Below are 12,237 nucleotides of genomic sequence, written 5' to 3' on the forward strand. Positions count from 1 at the left end.
GTGCCGTCCTTCATTTTGAGAAGTGTTACGAGATAGAAGCAGGCTACTGGACAGGAGCCGTATGATCTTTTTTCTAAGCTTAAATGTTCTCTTCTAGAAAGTTGGCAACTCTCTGGCAAGGCAGATGACTGATATTTAGACCCAAAGACTTTATGTGAATCAGGATTTAGGCAGAGGTGTATGCTATTTGGAGTCAAGTAAGATAGGGTTGTTGGTGCTCTCTTGCTTGGGTGATAAGTTTCTGAACTGACCCAGTGTTATTATACATAAACTGCTTTCATCAAGCCACTAGCATTAATTTGATCATTTTAATGTGTGCTTAGGATTCTGTATCTTTTTGTTCTTCTGATTAATAAATAATGACAAACGTATGAAAAGTTCAAGCAAACTTTTCCAGTGTTCAAGGAGGTTTTTTTGAACAGGAAGAATCAAAGCTGAATATTTTGGCCAACCAAATAGATTGGTCTGATGTGTTTGTCGCATTCTTGGTAACTCTGATGCCATCTCAAGACTTCTAGAGATGAGTCTTTAAATTCATCACAGTAGATCCTCCAGAGTGTACAGAAATGCTCTAAATGGTAAATCTTTTGTAGCGATTGAATACATTTGAATGTTTGGCATTCTTAAGTTTCAGCTGTACACTACATAAATGAGCTAAAGGAAGATAAGGTGGTGTTGAGGGTTTAATCTGAATTTTTGTTGTCAGTGCTCCGACAATCTGCAGCCCTCCAGTCAGGTTAGGGTATCATTATTTTCATGAAATATTTTCTCTAGCTAGAGAGCAGGTAGTTGTCACTCACAAGGCTTGCAAGATAACCACATGGAGTGTACTACGATTACAGAAAATTGCCCAGCTTTACTGTTGAGCTGGTAGCCTCAGTTGAACTAGATGTCCTACTTTCCTTTCTATTTTTTAAATTAAAGAAGACATGCTGAAACATCCTAAAAGAGTAAGATGTATTTCAAGTTGTGGAGATGTGTTTCTCAGAAGTGTGTTTTTTAGAAGGCATTTTTAGTACTTAAGTATTTTTAGTACTTGAAAATAGTTCTGGAGCTTTATAGACTACTGTAGAGTTAATAAGTTGGATGTTAAATGGAGCAGCTTAGTTTTTATTACACTGCCTGAAGTAGATGGATTGGGATAGGTCTCTTTCTTAAATATTTACAAGTTTTAAGATTGGGCGTACCTTGAGATTTAAGACGGTTGGTGCCAGCATTCAGATTTCTGTTTCTTCATTGGTCAGAAATGCAGATGTGTTGTGCACCAAGAGTATAGTTCTGCATTATGGCTGGTTGTTGGCCATAGTGAGAGTCCTAAGTACAGCTGAAATAGTACTTGAATACAAGGTAGTTCTTTTTAGGCTTAGGGGGCAGCTTAGCAGGTTGTTCTCATCATTTGAGTATTTATATTTCTTTGGTTAATGGGTAGTGTCTGTGCCAGGTTGAATATTGTCCTTTTTCTGTGAAGTCTTATGAAATAACACACAATAGCAAGGGGCTGAAACTATGTGACCTCCCAGGATAGAAATTACTCTGCAAGGAGAACTCATTAATGCAAATTAGCATTTCTCTTTCCTTCTGGCTTTTTTTGAGACAGACCTTTTCTGTGTGCACTTGCTTTGATGTGGGAACTCCTGGTAAAATGTTTAAACTAAAATACTGTTGAATAGAAACATATTTCTCTAATATTAGAATACAGGGATGCTTCAGCTGTTTCCCCAGAAGTGAAAAATCATCTCACTTTTCCAAAGGAGTCCATTCAAATGAAGATAGTAAACAGCAACTTCAAAGCCTTCAAAAACTATTCCTTATCCTGAGCAAACAGTGCCTGGTAGAAAACAAGTGGCTCGTTAGTCTGCAGAGTTCAACCTTTTGGGGGTGGGAAGGGACAGCTCTTTGCAGGGGCAAGTAAAATACTGTTTTTGCAAATTGGTTGTGGATATTTGTGTTGTATGAATGTTGGCACTTTACTAGTTGTTCTAAGAAAGCAGAATTATTTCCCATAAAGGTATTCGACAGAGTATAATACTCTCCAACTAGGTTCTTTTAGATAATCCCCATATGGAGAGTGTAATGTTTAATATCAAATGTGTGTATATGAAGATATTTGATGTTATGTGGGATTTCTGATTTAGCAGAGTGACACATTTGCACTATGTTTCCAGTATATTTTGTAAGTTACACTTAGCAAAATATAGACATTGCAATACACAGTTCAACCGCAATACCAGTGTGATTCCCATTGCTGGTCTCTGTAATATGCTCACCGTCATGATGCTGGGCAACCCCAGTTGCCAGGAAGGAATATGTGGGTTGAAACCAGCTCAAGCCTGTTGCTCTCTTTGAAATTTTGTTGGTTGTTCAGTGCATATGTTGGTCTGAGCCACATCTGCAACCCCCCATGCTGCTCTGGCTAACTTGGACATTCACATTCTTTTGATGAAATCCGGGAGGAACATTTACACCAGCAGTTGATCCACTCAACTGACACAGTTGTTTATCCAAAGCAAGGGCCACCCTCCAGTCCCCATTGTGTTGAGGTAAAGTTAGCCTTTTTTGCAACAGCTGTGGTTAGGCACACCCTATGTTATTTCCTAAGCTTAATGGGAGCATCGCATCTCCTCTGAGCCTTCTGTTATTGGTCAGTCACAGTATTTGAGTATTTTTTGTATCTAAATTTACAGGGTTTCCAGGCTCATTAGAGAAACTGCTAGTTGAGAATACTGGAAGTAGATTTAGTCGCATATGAGGGACACACAACTATATCAATGCGGGCTGCATAGATGAAGCCTTCCTGAATATAACTTCCAATTTTATGCACATCATTAAAATATAGACAAATTAGTTTGAAAGCCAAGAATAAGACAGTAAAAAATAGGTTTTACCTAATGAAGATAAGTTTGTAGCTTGTCTGCATTTATAGTTTGTGAACTTGATTGCACTGATTTTTATTTATTTTATTAAATCTGTACCCACCACAGCCAGATACTTCCACCTGCTTCTGTTAGCCTAACTGGTAAATTTCTCTGGAGATTTAATTCCAGTTAAAGTCTGGTGGAATTTCATGAAGGAAATTGCATTATAGTCACAACCACGTTGGGTATTGCTTGTTCCAGAATGGTCTGAGAGCTCTTTGTGTGCTCTTCTCTGCCCTGCCTCCACTTTTGGAATCCTGATATGCATCTGGGCTTTTCTTCTGGGTGTGCAGACTTACTGTAACTATTGAGTGTGCCTTATGCTTTTTTTTTGTGCTTGGCTTTTTGCTGTGTCTTGTCATCATTTGGTCATTCTTCTGTGGCTGGGACCTGTACTGAGGTTCTAGGAGCACCTTGCCTTCTAGACAAATGGGGGAGGCAAAAATGGCAGAAGCACCTAGTGAAATAGATATTTTTAAGGTCATCGTTAGAAAGTGACTTTGTGGAATCACAGGCATGATGCTGAGCAATCACCTGTTTAAATGGTGAGTTTGAAGATGGAGAAGATGATGGTTGAAGATCCGGATCTCCAGAACCTCTAGCCACCATGTCCTAATGAGTAGGAGAAGACTGCACTGATGCTTCATGTCTGATGGAACTGGCAGAAAAGAGGATTACTTCTGTTCTGGGTAGAGTCTCTTCCTTAAAGATACCTTTCACAGCCAAGAGCCTTTGCCTAGCGGGAGCTGTTTCCAGAGTCCCTGTGCATACACATGGAGACTCAGGCCTCTATGCCCATTGACATCTAGTTGATCTCTAGCCCTGTGTGCTTTCAGAATGCCAGACAGTGCAGAACAGGTAAACGCTGGCATTTTATTATGTTACTGTGTGCACAGATATCTGTAGTAGTTGATCTATCTGGTGTTATCACTCTGCATCCTCCATCCTGGCTCTGAATTGTACAGAACTGGAGAAGAACATGTTTGGTTAGGATCTGAGCTTTCTCAACCTTTTAGTATGCATCACATATAGTTTGATCATACAGAAATTACAGGAAATGGGAAGCTTGTAAGTTCCCATCTGGTTTGTGTTCAGTGAAACACTTTTTTGTTATGATGTTGAACACGGTCATTTTTTTCGGGGCAGGGAAGGTAGATAAAAAATGGAAGCTAATTCTTATGGTGGGTGAGGAAGTGCTGATTCATTTGAGATCCCAATGAGAAAGTGATCTGCCTTGCAAGAGTTTGTGCCTATTAATAACTTGGAAAAGATGATAGCAAGGTGTAAAATCATGTGTCCTTTCTCATGCTGGGAACCCTGAGACGATAAGGCTTTGAATGGATCTCTGGTCAGGGCATGGCACACAGTGGACCTCATTTGCTCTGAGTTCACTAGTACTCTTATGGGGTTTTGCTCACAGTACAGATTCATCAATCACTGATAACAGTTGGGTCTGGAACATGGGCTTTGAAGTGTCCTTTGGACAACAGGCTCTAATATACTTATTAATAAAGGTGCAGTTCCTGTGCAGAAGCATGTAATATTTCAAGTGGAAAAGACAACATACTGTACATATACTTAAGATTAAATGCACATTGATTAATTACACGTTGATTATGTGTACATTCATTAATTTTACTATTGATTAGACACAACATGATTCAGTAGTGATTGCGTGGTATCCACGATACAGAGGCATATACCTGGATGGGGGTCACTAACTGCTTGTACAATAATAGTCTTACAGGTTGATCACTACGAACAAGTCAAAAAGTCTTCATAGTGCTTGAATTGACTTGAAGGGGGTTGTTTTACAGGGACTGATGGGGAGATTCAGCCTGACTTAATCAGCTGTTCAGATGGATGGGAAGATTGAGAAGAAAGTGATAGGTATGGTTAAGAGGCAGATATTGGAAAGTGTGCTGAGTCAATGCTTCTAGTTGTCTTTTTCGATTTCCAGTTGGGCCACAAGTGTTTCCTGAGAACTGGCTCTACTAACCTGCAGTTTGCCAGGGAGACTTCTTGTGTGGTTGGGTAAACAATTCTTTCCAAGAGTAGAGTGCTTAAACCTGTGTTCCTGTCTCTCAGGTTTCTGAAGGAACTTCTCAAAGAAAGAATCAGCATTTTTCTTTAAGTACCTCAACTTAAATTTCATTGTTTAGTAAACTTCTGGGTTTTTTTTCACTTTTACTGTTCTCTGTAGTTTTCTTTGTACACCACCTTTGTATTTTGCACTTGTAGGTCAGTTGAGTAACTGCATGTAACATTTACAGGACTTTATATTAGCTAATTAGCCAAAGTGTTTTGGTCACAAGTCTGTCTAAAAATAGATTTTGCCATGAGAGTGTTCTAAATTTTTAGACTGCTCTCAGTGAATGTAGGTCCTGCCATTTGCGTTCTTTGAGTAAGTAGAGCTAAAATGTCCTCTTAAAAATAATTGTAAATGTATCTCAGTGTCAGTGAGCCTTGCTGATTGATAATGGACTCTTCCTGGTAAGCTGAGAAACAATGGTAAAGTTGCTGGTACTTGGTATTGGTCATGGTAGAAAGAGGGTAGGCAGACTTTTGTAGCATATGAGGAAGAAGAAACAGTAACATGTTATTGTTAACTAGATTTTTCATTAGAGAAAAGAAGGGAACTCTGAATTTCTGGTAATGTAAGCCTTCCAGACAAATTTGTATTAATTTTGATAAACATACTTCGGTCACTGTTCTGTGGTCATATGATTGATGCATATTTCTTGGCCTAGAAATGGTGGTGTGTACACTGGAAGTGGTCCGAGAAAAGTCTTTCCTGAGGCGGCTATTTGTTTTTGTTAGTTAGCATCCTGCTTCTTTATTCCTTGGTAGAGTTAGCTAAAAGTGAGGAATGGGAAGCTGTAGTCATAGCTCCAGAAGCTTCAGTCATAATGTACGTGCTGCCTACCTAATATAGCAGCATAGGCCGGTATAATTTCTTAGCCCAATTATCCGTATAAAAACTTGCCCTGCAATGAAATACTGAAGTGTTTTAAGGTATCAGCTGATAGATGCTTGAAAATTAATTGCAAGATAGGATGGGAAGACATCTTACTATATGTGGGTTGACTCCTTTAATATAGAACACTGTGGGTTTGGGGATAGCTTCTGCTGAATACGCTAAAAGGTGTTGCAGAAGCCCAGATCCTCCAGTGTGCAGATCTGGGCAGGAGTGCGAAAGACTGTAGAGCACTTGGTTGACAGTATTGAGTAAGTAATCTTTCTCTTGCTTTGTGGAAGTAATGCATAGTAAAGGCAAAATTCTTTGCTTGAATATAGTTACTGTGTTCTAGCAGATAGCAAGCACTTTTTCCAACTATTTTTTTGGACCTAAATCTGTTGGTGTAACCCACCTTATATTTTGGAAGGTAGGGATGAAGGATACACAGTGGTCAGTTTCTCATTGGCTAAGCAATTGAATTTAATTGGTGGCAAGGTGTTAGATATTTGGAACTGTTCTTTCCTGAGCTACAAGTGTAGCTTAATCTACACAGATTGTAGAGGTTTTTGAGAAATTAGATGAGGATCCATTCAGAATTGTCTTACAATACGTAATTTCTATCTAGAGAAAGGAGCTGGCTATAAAAAGATCTTCTGAGCCTTTATTTTTCTAATCCTATACCAGATTTTCTCTGTAGACTTTTTTCACTGCATATGGTACAGTGTTCTTTGTAAAAGTGGGAGATAATATGATTGAAACACACATTCAAAATCAATGACTTTTTGAGTCTCACAAAAAGGTTGTCAAAATAGGCTTTGTTGTAGCTCAGTTCTTCTGCACTAATGAAGATTTATTTGGAAAAGCTTGATCTCTGAGAGTACTTGAACATTTCTATTTAAGGATATTTAACTTCTTAAAATATCCTAAAAAAGCTTGTTATTAGACTTTCTGAACTCCTAATTGGTAATATTAGGGAAATGATCAGTTATGTATCCTTTTTTTGAATTGTTATTTGTGTTTAGCAGCCATGTCAGTTGGTACAGGGAAAAAGATTTTTTCTCAGCACTAAAATTTGTAATGGCTGTCAGTTCATTTCTGCCTACTCTTAGTGTGAAAGCTTGGTTGCCTAGCATTTTTGCTAAGAATGTGGAGTCATCTTGGTCAAAGTCATATATTTGTGGGTTTGTTTTGAAACAGCTCTTAGGCTTAATGGTTTACAGCCCTAAACTCTGGTGTTTGGTAGCTAATACCATGAATGTAGTATCTATTTAAAAAAAAAAAATACCAAAAGCTAGTACTTTAGGATGGGAAACCTTAAAGACAAGAACATGAGCTCGTAGTTCCATAGGGTGTTTTATCAAACAGGGGAGATTGTGGCAAAATTCTGGGTGAATGTTTGCTTTAGAAAAGAGTGATCCAAGAAAACTGAAATAGAAGTAAGGTTAAAATCCAAACAAAATTAAGTATAACCATTTCAAGTATGAAAAGTGATCATCTCCAATGGCAATTTCCTGAGAGCTGAAGTGATTTAACTCAGTATTGGTTTGCATGTGTAGGTTTAACAGCAGCTGTAACTGGGTGTGTTCTTAATTGCAGAATAGGTGAATTTGAATGGAACTGTTTCTTCCTAGGGGCTGAATCTTGTGAGTGTCAAGTGCTTCACGGATGCTGGTAACAGTGGTGGTACACTTAACCAAAGGCTGTCTGTCTGCATGGGAGACTGAGCAGTCATGATGGTGCATCACTCCCCACGACGAAGTTTTAGGGAAATGCACTTGTATGTACCAAAGAGTATTTTGTAAGGCTTAGGGTCACAACGTCTGCATTCTTCCTAACTGAAATACCCGCCATTCTGCTGCTGTTGTGGTCAGCTTAAGTTGCTTTAATAATACGGTTTTGTAGAGGGAGTCTTATGATGCTGTGTTCTGTGACAAGCCTTAAACTGTGGAGCAAATGTTTGTCCCTCTAGTCCAGAATAGTGTAACCTTGTTGGTGTGAGGGCTTGTTACCCCTGGGTTTTGTAAAAAGACCTCTTGTTATGAACAATTATACTCATGATTTTGTTTATCTTCTGAAATATTTTTGACTTAATTCCTTGTCTATTTGAAACATATATTTGGAAATGGTAACTTTTGTAAATGTATATATTGTATAATAATGTATATTCACCATCATTTTTAAAGAAGACTGACACCAATGACTTAAGGTTTCAGTAAGTACCTAACCAATGCTAAAGCATATTTAAGTCACATATTTCATAATACTCTAAAAATCTGGCCACAGACTTTCCAACTGTGGTCTTTGTATAACTGTATCGATAAAAGGATAGCAAAGAACAAAACAAAGCTCTTTCAGTGGAATGGGATATTGGAACTGGAGTGGAGGTGTGGCAGAGCCTGGCAGACCCTAGCCGAGCTTCCATTCTCAGCCCCTGCTGAGCTGCACTCCAGCAGCCTGCTGCTGAGTCCCACTGGCTTCCAGCTACAGAAAGCTGAGTGGGGCCCAAGGGGGTCCCCCTCTTTGAAGGCCAGTAAACACATTGTCAAGGTGCAGTTCTTTCGTCTGCCGTCCCCCTTGCCCCAGAGCTCAAACCCCCACCCCTATCGCCCTGCCTCTCATCTTGGGCTCTAGACCTTCTTTCTTAGAACTACAGTGAAGGAGCAAGTCTTGTTTACTGTCTCACTAGGAACTACATGGAAGTGTAGAGAGTTTCCAAGGGTTTCTGTTGAAAGCAAAGGCATGTGAGTTCCAACTGTAGCACTTTCACCTTTGTTAATTGTTCCCTTGGGCCCCTGGGATGAAGTCTTTGTGGAGTCTATTTAGGTAAGCAGCTAGAAGAACAAATAGAGTTGAATTAATCTCAGCTATCGTATTTGAGTACATGGCAAACAGTGTGCGGTATAGAAAATGAATATTGTCATACCTTCTTTAGGGCATAAAAATGCTGGAATCTTTTAATGTATTGTCATCTTGAAGTACTTTATCTTACATTTTTAAGCCTCAGCATCCATAGAGGAGATTTATACAAACAAGAATTATTTTTTAAAGTATAAAACCACCTATTCAAATTCTCTGCAAATATAAGGGGAAAACCATTTCTGTGGTGTGCATGTTTGCATGTTAGGTGTCTTCCAGTTAATAGAGGGATGATGTGTATGTGGCACGATGGACAAGATATTAATTCTGGGTGCAGTAAGAGAGTGAGGGGAAAGAAAGAGTACCACTCCAGCTTCTCATTTAATAAGGAAGAATTAGGAAACTCTGAAGCCTCATTAAATATCAAAACAGTGCTGAGCTGTACAATCAATGTTGCTGTTGTGCTGTTCTGCAGTTCACAAAACTTCAACTTCCTAAAATTACAGGAAAACATTACTTTTTATAGCATTGACTTGAAGCTTTTGTATTGTAGTCAGGTTTTATGACTTCACTTGCATCTGTGCTCTTGTTTGAGGTTTTCTTAATGTTGTTTCTCCTTTCTTTGTGTACAAGAAAATGTAAATAGGCCTGCTTAGACCACCTTCATTAATGAGTAGTAAGTAAGGGCAGGGAGTGAAATTTATCTGGAGTGTTTACTTTCTGACCAGGTATTGATAATAATGAGCTAAAGGATTATGAATATATTTAACTGTTAGGATCTTTGTCATCACTGAACGTCATTACAGAAATTAGTCTTCTCAGTTGCATGTCCAGTGTTTTCTTTTAGTATTGCAGGTGGTACTGCATGAAAATAAGCTGAATTACAGATTTTTTTTTAAGTGCAGTGGTTACCAAAAGCTACCTTTTTAATGGCATTAATACTGCATTGCTCTGGTCTGTGTTGTTTGAAATGAAATGTTAGTGCTCTCCTTCCCTTCAGACTTTGGTTTTGTTTCTTAGGTTGCACGTCTTCAAAAAATCCCTGATGGTGACAATGAGACAATGATTCCTGTACTGTCTTCAAAAAAAGCAAGTGAATTGCCAGTTGATGAAGTAGCAAGCATTCTGCAAGTAGGTGGTTTTGCATGTCTTAAGAATGTGCTGATGTTACCAAACAGTAAGTTTAATATTTTTTAAGGACAGATCTTGTCACTGAAAGTCTATGCATTATCATGCAGTTTGATATTAGCTATTGTCTACTTCTAAAAGCCTGCTGATTTGTAAATTGTTACTTGAAATGCTCTATCTCTAATGTTTTCCAAAAAATTAGGTATTTGGACAGCGGTTGAGATTTAACTTGAAAATGTTTGGATTTCTGTATGCTTTGAAGGTTGCTTTTTGTTAATAAAAATCCTAGAGTCAGTCTTCCTAAAAATTCTGTCCTATTTTTCATAGCTATTGCTTCCGTTTCTCTAAGGAATCCTTAATGTCCTTAATTTATTTTGGTAGCCTCTATTTTAAGTGGAGGAACAGGATTGAGAAAGCTACCCATTGACAGATTTATGAACCACTGAATCTGGGTTAATTTTCATGATAGATGGTCTTTTTTCATTTTCTGTATGCTTGACTGCTTGAGGAGTACACCGTGATAAATGTTGGTCACTGACAGCTCAATACTTTGAAGCTATTGCTGTCATGTGGCTGAGTAACTGAATTCCTGACATAATCCTCAAGAGTCTGAACTATGCCCACAGTTCAACTTGTTGAAGAGTCTTCTGCAGGGAAAATCGGCAATCATTTAAAGATGTGAAACAGCATCTGCTTCTGTAGTTCTGTGAATTTTTTGTTGAATCTCTTAAGAATTTCTGCCAAACTGAGTTTTAAAATAGTAGGTAGTTAGCTCTTATTGTCGTACAAACGTTAGTATCAAACTTGTCTTTGTGATGTTGGCCAAATTTGTATAATCTAAGGCTATATGTTTTGGTGTTGGAATTTATTCTGAAGTCTAGCTTATCAGTGTAATTGCTGACTGTGTTATTCTTTGCATATTTAATAGGCTAATCTTCAGAATGGCTTAAAAAACTGTGAAGTTTGTCATAGACGGGCATTCCATGGATGGAATGAATTTGATATTAGTGAAGATGAACCACTGTGGAAAAAATATATTTCCCAGGTTAAGATTTTTGTCCTTTCTGCTTTTTCGGTTTTAATACTTGTCAGTAGTTTTGCTCTTTGTTACTTACCTTCTATGTGCCTGAACATTTTTTGATAAAAGTGTGGAAACTCTAGTAGAATAGGAAATTGCAACTTCTGTAATTTAATTTACCTAGTGAAAAAGCTTTTATTTAAGTACATGCCAGTGTTTTAATGACATGATTTATTCTTGAATGTATGTTCATAACTAGCCAAAAGGTACCATCCATAACTATCCTGAGGGCTGGAGAAGCAGAATAAAGTTCCCTGTAGGCAAAGACTTGAGCGTGAATCGCACTAAGGTCAGACACAGATGCATATGACTGTTGGTAAATATTTAAGTGGAACATAAGAATAACTTGATAGGTAAAGGAAATTTTAAAAAGCAAAACTGCTGCCTTTGAACTGAGGGTGGATGTGGGGCCAGCCTTGATTCTGGTGTTAAGCAGAACTGGCAAAAGTCAAGTGTGAATTTTTTTCCTATCACTGTGATTTATCTCATATATATATGTGCATGCAGCTTCCTGAAATGGTGTGGAAGTGTCACTACTTTCTCCTGCCTACCCTTCCCACCCCCCAGCCACACAAGATATTTACAGCATATTTTCACACAGAAGATTTTTCTAATGAATCTGTAATGTTAAACATTTTGGTCAATATTTCCTGCACCTTGTCTGAGCAGCAGTGCAGTTAAATTCTAGGGTAAATTCTGAAGTAATAGATGGTTAGAATAGAGAAACTGTTTTACTTGGGCGTGACTAAAAAAGATATTCAGCGCTCTGCAGATGATAGCAGTGAGAACATCATCACATACTAACTGTCCTCTGGCATTAATGCTTTATTTTTCCATGTGTAGTGTCAAATTAGTCAGATACATCAGAACACTTCTAAAGAATATTATCCAAGTCTATTTTAGGTAGGAATTAAGATACGTATTCGCTTTGAATGTGCTCATCATCTGTGCTTTTATAATGTTCTTCCCTTTAATTGTAGGAATGTTCTTTTTTGTTAACACTTTGCAAAAAAATTACTGTGTTAGCAACCAGCTGTCATGTAGAAGCAAGATCCTTTATTATTTTAGCCTTAGAAATCTGAAAAAAGCATATGATCTAAAAAGAGAACTTGTATCTTGTAAAACAAGAAGTCATGAATTGAAAGTTATGAAATACATTGCTGCATTGATAGTGGTCAGTTGTTGGGAATGGGATCAGCCTGTTACCTCAAAGTCATTTTTAATATATTTCAGGCTTGGTTTTGTTTGTTTAAATACAGTTTAAATAAATATAGGAGATTATTCTTTTTGTCTTAATGTGA

The 12,237-nt window shown here is 37.9% G+C and overlaps 1 protein-coding gene across 9 annotated transcripts in view; it reads left to right on the top strand.

Annotated features, from left to right (window-relative positions):
• ATP2C1 (ATPase secretory pathway Ca2+ transporting 1) overlaps positions 1–12,237 on the top strand; it is a 66,108-nt gene that overhangs the window by 22,452 nt on the left and 31,419 nt on the right. For all 9 annotated transcript variants that reach the window (XR_012625136.1, XM_074839914.1, XM_074839981.1 and 6 more), the window contains 2 exons: positions 9,751–9,861; positions 10,787–10,903. Coding sequence is in view for 8 of the 9 variants with exons in the window: in XM_074839933.1 (XP_074696034.1) it covers positions 9,751–9,861; positions 10,787–10,903 (228 nt within the window). In the remaining variant the exon portion in view is untranslated. The remainder of the gene's footprint in view (positions 1–9,750; positions 9,862–10,786; positions 10,904–12,237) is intronic.

Source organism: Strix aluco, chromosome 1 (genome assembly GCF_031877795.1).
Source record: "Strix aluco isolate bStrAlu1 chromosome 1, bStrAlu1.hap1, whole genome shotgun sequence".
Lineage (NCBI taxonomy): Eukaryota > Metazoa > Chordata > Aves > Strigiformes > Strigidae > Strix > Strix aluco.